The sequence below is a fragment of the Gigantopelta aegis genome, chromosome 9, assembly GCF_016097555.1.
Source record: "Gigantopelta aegis isolate Gae_Host chromosome 9, Gae_host_genome, whole genome shotgun sequence".
NCBI lineage: Eukaryota > Metazoa > Mollusca > Gastropoda > Neomphalida > Peltospiridae > Gigantopelta > Gigantopelta aegis.
The window spans coordinates 36607836-36619933 of NC_054707.1; the positions used below are offsets into that span (position 1 = coordinate 36607836).

A 12098-nucleotide genomic window follows, 5' to 3' on the forward strand; every position below is an offset into this window, starting at 1 on the left:
TTATAAACACGGTCCCAGATACCAAATATTATTAGTAGCATACAAAAAATGAATATCCTTTCGCAGGCAAAGCTGGTTGACGAGAGTGGAAGCGTGGTGCGTGTTGGTGAGACGGGGGAGATCTGTGTACGAGGATACTGTGTGACGCACGGGTACTGGGGGGATGACGACAAGACGGGAGAAGTCATCACAAAAGACAGATGGTATCACAGTGGGTGAGTTCTAACACTGACGTGGATTCATAAACACACAATGGCATCACACTGGGTGAGTTCCAACACTGACGTGGATTCCTAAACACACGATGGCATCACACTGGATGAGTTCCAACACTGACGTGATGGTATCACACTGGGTGAGTTCCAACACTGACGTGATGGTATCACACTGGGTGAGTTCCAACACTGACGTGGATTCCTAAACACACGATGGCATCACAGTGGGTGAGTTCTAACACTGACGTGGATTCCTAAACACACGATGGCATCACACTGGGTGAGTTCTAACACTGACGTGGATTCCTAAACACACGATGGCATCACACTGGGTGAGTTCTAACACTGACGTGGATTCCTAAACACACGATGGCATCACACTGGGTGAGTTCTAACATTGAAGTGGATTCCTAAACACACGATGGTATCACACTGGGTGAGTTCCAACACTGACGTGGATTCCTAAACACACGATGGTATCACACTGGGTGAGTTCCAACACTGACGTGGATTCCTAAACACACGATGGCATCACACTGGGTGAGTTCCAACACTGACGTGATGGTATCACACTGGGTGAGTTCCAACACTGACGTGGATTCCTAAACACACGATGGCATCACACTGGGTGAGTTCTAACACTGACGTGGATTCCTAAACACACGATGGTATCACACTGGGTGAGTTCCAACACTGACGTGGATTCCTAAACACACGATGGTATCACACTGGGTGAGTTCCAACACTGACGTGGATTCCTAAACACACGATGGTATCACACTGGGTGAGTTCCAACACTGACGTGGATTCCTAAACACACGATGGTATCACACTGGGTGAGTTCCAACACTGACGTGGATTCCTAAACACACAATGGCATCACACTGGGTGAGTTCCAACACTGACGTGGATTCCTAAACACACAATGGCATCACACTGGGTGAGTTCTAACACGGACGTGGATTCCTAAACACACGTTGTTATCACACTGGGTGAGTTCTAACACGGACGTGGATTCCTAAACACACGTTGTTATCACACTGGGTGAGTTCCAACACTGACGTGGATTCCTAAACACACAATGGCATCACACTGGGTGAGTTCTAACACTGACGTGGATTCCTAAACACACGATGGTATCACACTGGGTGAGTTCCAACACTGACGTGGATTCCTAAACACACGATGGCATCACACTGGGTGAGTTCCAACACTGACGTGATGGTATCACACTGGGTGAGTTCCAACACTGACGTGGATTCCTAAACACACGATGGCATCACAGTGGGTGAGTTCTAACACTGACGTGGATTCCTAAACACACGATGGCATCACAGTGGGTGAGTTCCAACACTGACGTGGATTCCTAAACACACGATGGCATCACACTGGGTGAGTTCTAACACTGACGTGGATTCCTAAACACACGATGGCATCACACTGGGTGAGTTCTAACACTGACGTGGATTCCTAAACACACGATGGCATCACACTGGGTGAGTTCTAACATTGAAGTGGATTCCTAAACACACGATGGTATCACACTGGGTGAGTTCCAACACTGACGTGGATTCCTAAACACACGATGGTATCACACTGGGTGAGTTCCAACACTGACGTGGATTCCTAAACACACGATGGCATCACACTGGGTGAGTTCCAACACTGACGTGATGGTATCACACTGGGTGAGTTCCAACACTGACGTGGATTCCTAAACACACGATGGCATCACACTGGGTGAGTTCTAACACTGACGTGGATTCCTAAACACACGATGGTATCACACTGGGTGAGTTCCAACACTGACGTGGATTCCTAAACACACGATGGTATCACACTGGGTGAGTTCCAACACTGACGTGGATTCCTAAACACACGATGGTATCACACTGGGTGAGTTCCAACACTGACGTGGATTCCTAAACACACGATGGTATCACACTGGGTGAGTTCCAACACTGACGTGGATTCCTAAACACACGATGGCATTACACTGGGTGAGTTCCAACACTGACGTGATGGTATCACACTGGGTGAGTTCCAACACTGACGTGGATTCCTAAACACACGATGGCATCACACTGGGTGAGTTCTAACACTGACGTGGATTCCTAAACACACGATGGCATCACACTGGGTGAGTTCCAACACTGACGTGGATTCCTAAACACACGATGGCATCACACTGGGTGAGTTCCAACACTGAAGTGGATTCCTAAACACACGATGGCATCACACTGGGTGAGTTCCAACACTGACGTGGATTCCTAAACACACGATGGCGTCACACTGGGTGAGTTCCAACACTGACGTGGATTCCTAAACACACGATGGCGTCACACTGGGTGAGTTCCAACACTGACGTGGATTCCTAAACACACGATGGCGTCACAGTGGGTGAGTTCCAACACTGACGTGGATTCCTAAACACACGATGGCGTCACACTGGGTGAGTTCCAACACTGACGTGGTTTCCTAAACACACGATGGCGTCACACTGGGTGAGTTCCAACACTGACGTGGATTCCTAAACACACGATGGCGTCACACTGGGTGAGTTCCAACACTGACGTGGATTCCTAAACACACGATGGCGTCACACTGGGTGAGTTCTAACACTGACGTGGATACCTAAACACACGATGGCATCACACTGGGTGAGTTTTAACACTGACGTGGATTCCTAAACACACGATGGCATCACACTGGGTGAGTTCTAACACTGACGTGGATTCCTAAACACACGATGGTATCACACTGGGTGAGTTCTAACACTGACGTGTATTCCTAAACACACGATGGTATCACACTGGGTGAGTTCTAACACTGACGTGTATTCCTAAACACACGATGGTATTACACTGGGTGAGTTTTAACACTGACGTGGATACCTAAACACACGATGGTATCACACTGGGTGAGTTCTAACATTGAAGTGGATTCCTAAACACACGATGGTATTACACTGGGTGAGTTTTAACACTGACGTGGATACCTAAACACACGATGGTATCACACTGGGTGAGTTCTAACACTGATGTGGATTCCTAAACATTCCTTGGTGTTGTCGTGGTTAAGCAATCGGACATAAGGCTGGTAGGTACATGGTTCGCACCCCGGTACCGGTCCCACCCAGAGCGTGTTTTAACGTCTCAGTGGGCAGGTGTAAGACCACTACACCCTCTTCTCTCTCACTAACCTCTAATGACTAACAATTAACCCTCTGTCCAGGACAGGCAGCCCAGATAGCTGACGTATGTGTCCAGGACAGCGTGCTTGAACCTTAATTGGATATAAGCAGGAAAATAAAAAGAGTTGAAAGTTGGATTATTGCATTGTAAACTCCAAGACATAACATCATCTTATTTTATCATGTTTGATCGATTTTTAACGTATTTTGGTATACAGTTGAATATTCTAGTTATGTACAGTGATTTCCGTCTATTATTTATTTCTTCTGTTCTTTCTTTTTTCGTTCTTTCTTTCCTTCTTTCAGTCATACTTTCTCTTTACCTAGGATTGGTGTAATGAGGTTAGGCCTAGATATTAATTTAATAATCGAAAAAGCAAAAATCACAAAATACGCATGAATTAAATAACACTTTCCGTTGACCATTCCAAATGACCCACACTTTACATTATATAGTATTGTTTATTAATCTTATTTACATTTGTATGACACCCAGTAGCCGAGGGGCGAGATGTAGCCCAGTAGTAAAGCACTCGCTCGATGCGCGGTCGGTCTGGGATCGATCCCTGTCGGTGGGCCCATTGGGCTATTTCTCGTTCCAGCCAGTGCACCACGACTGGTATATCAAAGGCCGTGGTATGTACTACCCTGTCTGTGGGATGGTGCATATAAAAGATGCCTTGCTGCTAATCGAAAATAGTAGCCCTTGAAGTGGCGACAGCGGGTTTCCTCTCTCAATATCTGTGTGGTCCTTAACCATATGTCTGACGCCATATAACCGTAAATAAAATGTGTGGAGTGCGTCATTAAATAAAACGTGTCCAACAACAACAAAAAATAAATAAATAAATAAATAAAAAAACATAAAATAAAAATAAAACTTTTCCTTCCCAGTAGCCGATGTTGTTGTTGTTGTTGTTGTTGTTGTTGTTGTTGTTGTTGTTGTTGTTATTGTCTGCTTCTATATTTTTGTTTTGGTGTGTGTGGGTTTTTTTAGATGTTTGTTTGTTCTTTTTCGGTTTCGGTTTTTGTTTTTGTTTTTATTTGTTATTTTGTTTATTGGTTTATTTTGTTGTATTTTGTTTTCTTAGGTGTCGTTAAATATTCATTAAATACCATCTAATTTCATTGGTATTCCTGATTTCTCCAGGGATGTTGGGATTTTAAGAGCAGACGGCTACCTTCAAATTGTCGGACGTATGACGGACTTAATCATCCGAGGTGGGGAGAACATTTATCCCAAGGAAGTGGAAGAATTCATCTTCTTGCACCCTAAGGTTAAAGCAGTTCAGGTTGGTACTTTTTAATCACGTCTATTTGTGCACGTTGTAAATTAATAGTACGTCTGATTTTTTGCCAAATCACTTCAAAATGAAAGGACATAAAGAAAAGAGCGCAACTATTATTGATGGACAATTTTTAGACCACTTTTGTAAAATACATTAATTTTGTGCCATTTTGTGCTCACATTTTAAATACTGAACTTGCACGCTTAATTTTTTTGGCTTTATTTGGGTGGGGTTGTATTTTTTTTATTTTTTTGGAGGGTTTTTTTTTTGGGGGGGGGGGTTGGGGGTAATTAAATTTATAACTAGACTAAAATATTATTTTTCTTAAGGTGTCTTGTTACAGTTCAGCGGGAGTGGTGTATGAGACAACAGATATACTTTTCTTTCACTGTCTAGATCTAGCGTCGAAATAGCATTTCAAATAAAAGTAATGTACTAAAAACTTTGGTATTTAGAGTTATCTCCCTTCACTTGTTGTTGTATGTAGTTCGTTTGCATCCAAAGTGAATCAATGAATTGCCATGTAACTCTAAAATATTAAAACTCATTTAAAATACTTTATTATGTTTTAAATTCCTACCAACTCTCATAACTTTTTTACAACAAAAATTCTATTTGTAGGCTTTTCTTCAAATTAACATGAACAGTGACGGATCCAGAAAATCCATTGGGGGGGGGGGGGGGGGGGGGGCGCAACGACATGAGGTGGAATGCCAAGTGAATTTTGGGGGAGTTTTGGAGGGGGATCGTAAAAAAAATTAAAACTGATATATAATAAAATTACAACTATCGCAAAATTTAGGGGATCCCCTTCCCCCTTTTCTAGATCCGCCTCTGATGAAATTTTAAATAAACCTCATTTTTAACACAGGAGTGAAGACAAAATGCTGAAACAGCCAGGTTAAGCAGTTTCACATGCATTGTTACTAGAAATCGATAATGTAGTACACAGATACTAAAGAACTACGTTTGCAATAGGTTTACTTTTCCTGTCCAATCAGTTGCTTCCATCCATGTATCATAACAAGATTTAACTTATGCAATTTAGATGGTACTTTGCAAAAAAAAAAAATAATAATAAACAAACAAACAAACAAACAAACAAACAAAAACCCATCTCACCCAAAACAAATGTTATGCGAGTTGGTATGGATTTTTAAAACTAATATATTTTTATATGAATTTTAACTTAATTCATCATAGAGATGCATGCCAGTTCAATGGATCCCCTTTGACACAAACGAACTATCACCACGACTGGTTTATCAAAGGCCGTGGTGTGTGCTATCCTGTATGTGTGATGGTGTATATGAAAGATCCCTTGCTACTAATGGAAAATGTAGCACGTTTCCTCTAAGACTGTATGTCAACATTATCAAATGTTTGACATCCATTACGTAGCCCAGTGGTAAAGCGTTCGCATGATGTGCGGTCGGTCTAGGATCGATCCCCGTCGGTGGACCCATTGGGCAATTTTTCGTTCCAACCAGTGCACCACGACTGGTATATCAAGGTCCGTGGTAGGTGCTATCCTGTCTGTGGGATGGTACATATAAAAGATCCCTTGCTGCTAATCGAAAAGAGTAGCCCATGAAGTGGTGACAGCGGCTTTCCTCTCTCAATATCTGTGTGGTCCTTTACCATATGTCCGACGCCATATAACCGATGATTAATAGATCAATATGATCTAGTCGTGTCTTTAATCAAAACAAACTTTAACAAACGGGACTATATAGTAGTTTTGGTTTTCGTTTTCACCCAGGTTGTTGGTGTTCCGCACTACAGACTGGGAGAACAAGTGTGTGCATTTATTATTTTGAAAGATTCAGTCAGCGCAAGTGAAGCAGAAATTCAGGACTACTGTCGAAAACACGTGAGTTTATTGTCTTTAAATCCATTGTCTTCATATCTTCTTTAGGGGCGGGACGTAGCCCAGTGGTAACGCGCTCGTTTGATGTACGGTCGGTTTGGGATCAATTCCCGTCGGTGGGCCCATTGGGTTATTTCTCGCTACAGCCTGGGCACCACGACTGGTATATCAAAGGCCGTGGTATATGTTATCCTGTCTGTGGGATGGTGCATATAAAAGATCCCTTACTGCTAATCGAAAAGAGTAGCCCATTTGAAGTGGCGACAGCGGGTTTCCTCTCTTAATATATGTGTGGTTCTTAACCATATGTCCGACGCCATATAACCGTAAATAAAATGTGCTGGAGTGCGTCGTTAAATAAAACATTTCCTTCCTTCCTCTCTAAGACTATGTGTCAAATTACCAAACTGACATCCAATAGCTTTTCAGATCTTCTTTAAGAACTAACTTTACGTCATTACACGTACCTCTCAACAAGTATGATCTAGATCTTCAAATCCAAGGAAGGGCCGAATACAGGATGTTGCTCGAGGGGGGATGCGACGTCAGGAAGGACACTTACAGTATTTCAAAGTACACATTATACATAGGCAATCATCCTACAGAAACAATCGTCCGACCAAGATATCGGCCCTTCCTTCTAAAACGAAATAGATTTATTACATGCATATGTTAAATCTGAACGACAAAATCCTGGGCCGTATCTCCGCACAGTGCAGAGTCGAATGGGTATCTTTCAAAATAGGTATTGATTCCATGAATATATATGTAGTGTCTCCTCTATAGAGATCCTTTACTAGAGATTTCATCCTTCTTGCACCGCCACAGAGGACTGCCACTCCCAGAGTAGTTTTACTGAATCAAAACTAGCACCGGGCAGAGCGCATTAGGATAAGTACAGCTGGGTGACAGTGATGATATCAGGTGTTCGCGAAAAGTGTGTATATCCACAGGTGGCGTCCGTTTTTCAAGGGGATGTAATATGGACGAGGGGTTTGGAGTTCTGTCTCACGTTTTGCAAGACCAGTAGTCGCGCATTGCTCAGTGAGCTGAGTGACAAAACTGTTATCTACATACTAAAATCGTAGCAGGATACATAAGCGTATGAGATGGGGGGAGGGGGTGCAAAGGGGGCAAATCTTCAAATTCGGACAAAAATTATAGAGATATTCGGGCAAAACATGCTAACCTGAGGCCTTTTTACCATGTATTTCCATCATTCTACACGCAAAATTAGTTGTAATTCGTGTACAAATGCGTAGCGATTCATTTGCCACCCTTTATAGCGGTTTGGTAGTGATGGTAACGTGAAAAAAGAGTTATTATCTAGATTCGAGCATTTTTGTTTAATTCGAGCAAAACCAGCCTGCCTCTCTACAAAAATGGAAGCCCGTACGCCTATAGCAGGATAATAACTCAACGCCTATTGACTTCTCTTTTTTTTTAACTCAATGGTCCTGGATTGTTGTTGTTGTTGTTTGTTTGTTTTTGTTTTGTTTCGCATAAAATTCGTTTTTTGCTAATGAAATAACCACAACAAGCAGACTTGAAGCAGAAATTTTGGTTTGCGAAAACTTTTTAATTTATTTTTTAAACTTTATTTTTTTCCAGTCCCTCACATACAAACACACAGCCTATGTAGACCCTACTGGGTGTATACTACCAAATCAAATCCCATAGACGACAATAGTAATATAATATGTGGCTAAAAACTCCTACCTACCACCGTATCAATCGACATAAACGCCACGGATATAAATACTACCACCCCTCACACTTAAAGTGAATCAGAAAAAATTGTGGGTCAGGCTGCTCGTTTCTGAGATAACGGGTAGCGTCTATGACTACCCTAGTTACGCACAAAATTCGAGTCATTTTTTTACAGGTACCCCATACATTTGTCAAGCACACGGCTACTTGACACAGTGATACTAGATGAAATAAAATTGCATATTTTTTTTACCCAGATGGAACTATTATTTTTTACAACCAACACACTCATATTTATAACCAATCACAGGACTTGTGGTGTTCACTTCTCTATCAAGCTTTGACCCAGCCGGAAGTTATTTGGTTTAGTACTACCTACTAGAGGTGTATGCAATGAGTTGTTCAATACAGTATCATACATACAAGCAGAGAGAAAGCTAACCCAAAACCCCTTAATAAATAAATAAATAAATAAATGCAGTAAGTACATACATATATAAAATTATATACCTTTTTTTTCAAATATGCTACTGGGCCATTTTGACAAAAAACTACAAAAAAAAAAACTAGTATACAAAGGGACGTCAAAACTGATAGTTAAAACAAGACGTTGAAAGTAGTATAAAATATTTGTAGTACCTACCAGCCTCATTTCCTATGGCTTAACCACTACGGCAACGAGACACGTCACGTATTATTGAGTTATCATGTCATATCTTACGGGTTGCTATTTACTTTTTCAGATTGCTAAATTCAAGGTACCAAGCATCGTCAAATTTGTGGATTCTTTTCCTCTTAATCCCGTCGGAAAACCTGTCAAGTACAAGATGCGAGAATTGGCTATTGAAATGCTCAAACTTTAGAAGACATTTTAAGCTGTAATGATGAACATATCAATAATAGCCGTGGTATATGCTATCTAGTCTGTAAAAAAAGTGTCTTACACGCGTGTAACTGCATACATTTACAATGCTTAAACACCTGTTTATGTCTTACACGCGTGTAACTGCATACATTTACAATGCTTAAAACACCTGTTTATGTCTTACGCGCGTGTAACTGCATACATTTACAATGCTTCAACACCTGTTTATGTCTTACGCGCGTGTAACTGCATACATTTACAATGCTTAAACACCTGTTTATGTCTTACGCGCGTGTAACTGCATACATTTACAATGCTTAAAACACCTGTTTGTCTTACACGCGTGTAACTGCATACATTTACAATGCTTAAAACACCTGTTTATGTCTTACGCGCGTGTAACTGCATACATTTACAATGCTTCAACACCTGTTTATGTCTTACGCGCGTGTAACTGCATACATTTACAATGCTTAAACACCTGTTTATGTCTTACGCGCGTGTAACTGCATACATTTACAATGCTTAAAACACCTGTTTATGTCTTACACGCGTGTAACTGCATACATTTACAATGCTTAAAACACCTGTTTATGTCTTACGCGCGTGTAACTGCATACATTTACAATGCTTAAAACACCTGTTTATGTCTTACGCGCGTGTAACTGCATACATTTACAATGCTTAAAACACCTGTTTATGTCTTACGCGCGTGTAACTGCATACATTTACAATGCTTAAAACACCTGTTTATGTCTTACACGCGTGTAACTGCTGCATACATTTGCAATGCTTAAAACACCTGTTTATGTCTTATACGCGTGTAACTGCATACATTTACAATGCTTAAACACCTGTTTATGTCTTACACGCGTGTAACTGCATACATTTACAATGCTTCAACACCTGTTTATGTCTTACACGCGTGTAACTGCATACATTTACAATGCTTCAACACTTGTTTTTAAGAAGAAAGACTTCGTAAATTCGGCCCACTATTTTTTTTTTTGGTCGAATTGTTGGTTGCTTCTCTCTCTCTCTCTTTTTTTTTTATTGTCCCCAGAAACATAAGCAAGGTCAAGGTTGGGGCCTTGAATCATTGCTGTACATGGTATTATTGTATATACATAAACGATACATAATTAAAGCTATACACTCGTATATAAAGCACTTTTTAAACAATATGTGTATACATATGCATGTGCGTGTGTATGTATATGAGAGAGAGAGAGAGAGAGAGAGAGAGAGAGAGAGAGAGAGAGAGAGAGAGAGAGAGAGAGAGAGACGGACGTGTGGAGTAACAGGGATGAAGCCGAAGATATACAAAAGGGAACACAAACGGCGCGAGCTGTATACACACATGCATAGTATTCAATATTAAGATGAAACAGATAGGCTTAACATGATACTGTAACTGAAGGGGAAATATTCTGGATACTAGGAAGAAGAGTACTAGAAATAGAAACAAAGAGTGAGAGAAGGAAAAAAAAACTTTCTCTCTTTATTACTATAATATGTATTAAGCAGAGTATAGCATGTCTTAATTTGGAAACGAGTGGTTAATCCACGTATTCTTGCGTCTATGTGTATGAGTGCGTCTGGATGGATATGTACATGATCATTATGTTTGTGTGTGCATGCATGTTTGCACGTCAAAACCTGTGCGTATGATTGTACATGTACGTTTGTGTGTATGCGTGCGTGCGTGCGTGCGTGCGTGCGTGTGTGTCCACTTTCTAATATAATTTTGGGATTTTTGTTGTTGTTGTTGTTGTCGTTTTTTGTACTCTGGCAGTGTTCACAGTGATAAGGAGCATCCTTCGTTAAAACAAATGAATATGTTAAATGGTTATGGTCAATGGGAGCACAACAGACGACCACCTCATCCTTCCTGCACCGCTTGTAGGAGGACTGCCACTCTCCAAGGACAGGCTTCACTGATTGAAGGCCCAAGACAAAAATATATATTGTTAAAGGGACATTCCTGAGTTTGCTGCAATGTTTAAGATGTTATCGACTAACAGAGACTTGTTAACGATTGTAATTACATATCAAATATATTTTTCTGCATAAAATGTTAGTGGCTGTATATTAAACGTGTTTCTGACCGTTGTAATGTCTGTATTAGGATAAATTTCATTTTATTTTCTAAAATATATTTTTTCTTACGTACGAAATTAGTTTGGGCTTCTTACAAATATTAAGACGACCAGAAACACATTGAATATTCTAAACAAGAAAATATATTTAATATGTAAGTTTTATTTTAAAAATATTTTATTAGTCGGAAACATCTCACAATGCAGCAAACTTTGGAATGTCCCTTTAAGTTCGAATATACCAAGGTGGAAAACCAAAATATGAAAGCGTTTCCAAAATGTCTGTTAAATCAATTTTGCAAACTGATAAAGACCAAATGTTCGGTATAACGAAGGTGTGAAGGTTGGAGGCAAACACAAAAGGTAGACTACATACACAATATACTACAGGACATAAATCTTTTTAGAAATACATGGACTTTTAAATGCAATAAGGGGCTTACTAAATCAGTATGTTTTCAATAAGTATAATTGTAATATACAAAGACCACCAATACCTATCCCGACAATAATTCTGTTACAAGACAAGAAAGGTTGTTGGAGAATTTATAACATTCTTTCAAAAAACAACTGCAAACCAATCTCACAAAAGAAATGGATTAATGAACGTTTTCTTACAAATTCGTTTAATTGGAAAAAAGCATATAGTCTTTACCATAAAATAACTAAGGACACGAATTTGAAGTGTTTACAGTATAGACTAGAACACCGAATACTGTCTGCAAATATATTTCTCTGTAAAATAAGAATTCAACAAGATGACAAATGTTCATTCTGTAAATCTGTTCCAGAAACGTATTCAATTATTTTGGTTCTGTCCATTAATACAAACTTTTTGGCAAAACCTACAGGGATTG

General features: G+C 40.2%; 1 protein-coding gene and 1 long non-coding RNA gene across 4 annotated transcripts in view; one reads left to right on the top strand and one right to left on the bottom strand.

Annotated features, from left to right (window-relative positions):
* LOC121381113 (medium-chain acyl-CoA ligase ACSF2, mitochondrial-like) overlaps positions 1–9301 on the top strand; it is a 28826-nt gene extending 19525 nt beyond the window's left edge. Inside the window, exons 12-15 of the mRNA XM_041510232.1 lie at positions 67–215; positions 4559–4700; positions 6460–6570; positions 9021–9301. Coding sequence (XP_041366166.1) covers positions 67–215; positions 4559–4700; positions 6460–6570; positions 9021–9140 — 522 coding nt within the window. The 3' untranslated portion in view covers positions 9141–9301. The remainder of the gene's footprint in view (positions 1–66; positions 216–4558; positions 4701–6459; positions 6571–9020) is intronic.
* The window catches only part of LOC121381116, a 38802-nt gene that overhangs the window by 3042 nt on the left and 23662 nt on the right, over positions 1–12098 (bottom strand). For 2 of the 3 annotated variants that reach the window (XR_005959050.1, XR_005959051.1), the window contains exon 2: positions 8921–9090. This is a non-coding gene — a long non-coding RNA (uncharacterized LOC121381116). Of the gene's footprint in view, positions 1–7034; positions 7208–8920; positions 9091–12098 lie in introns of all 3 variants that reach the window. The other variant, XR_005959052.1, reaches the window with a different exon arrangement.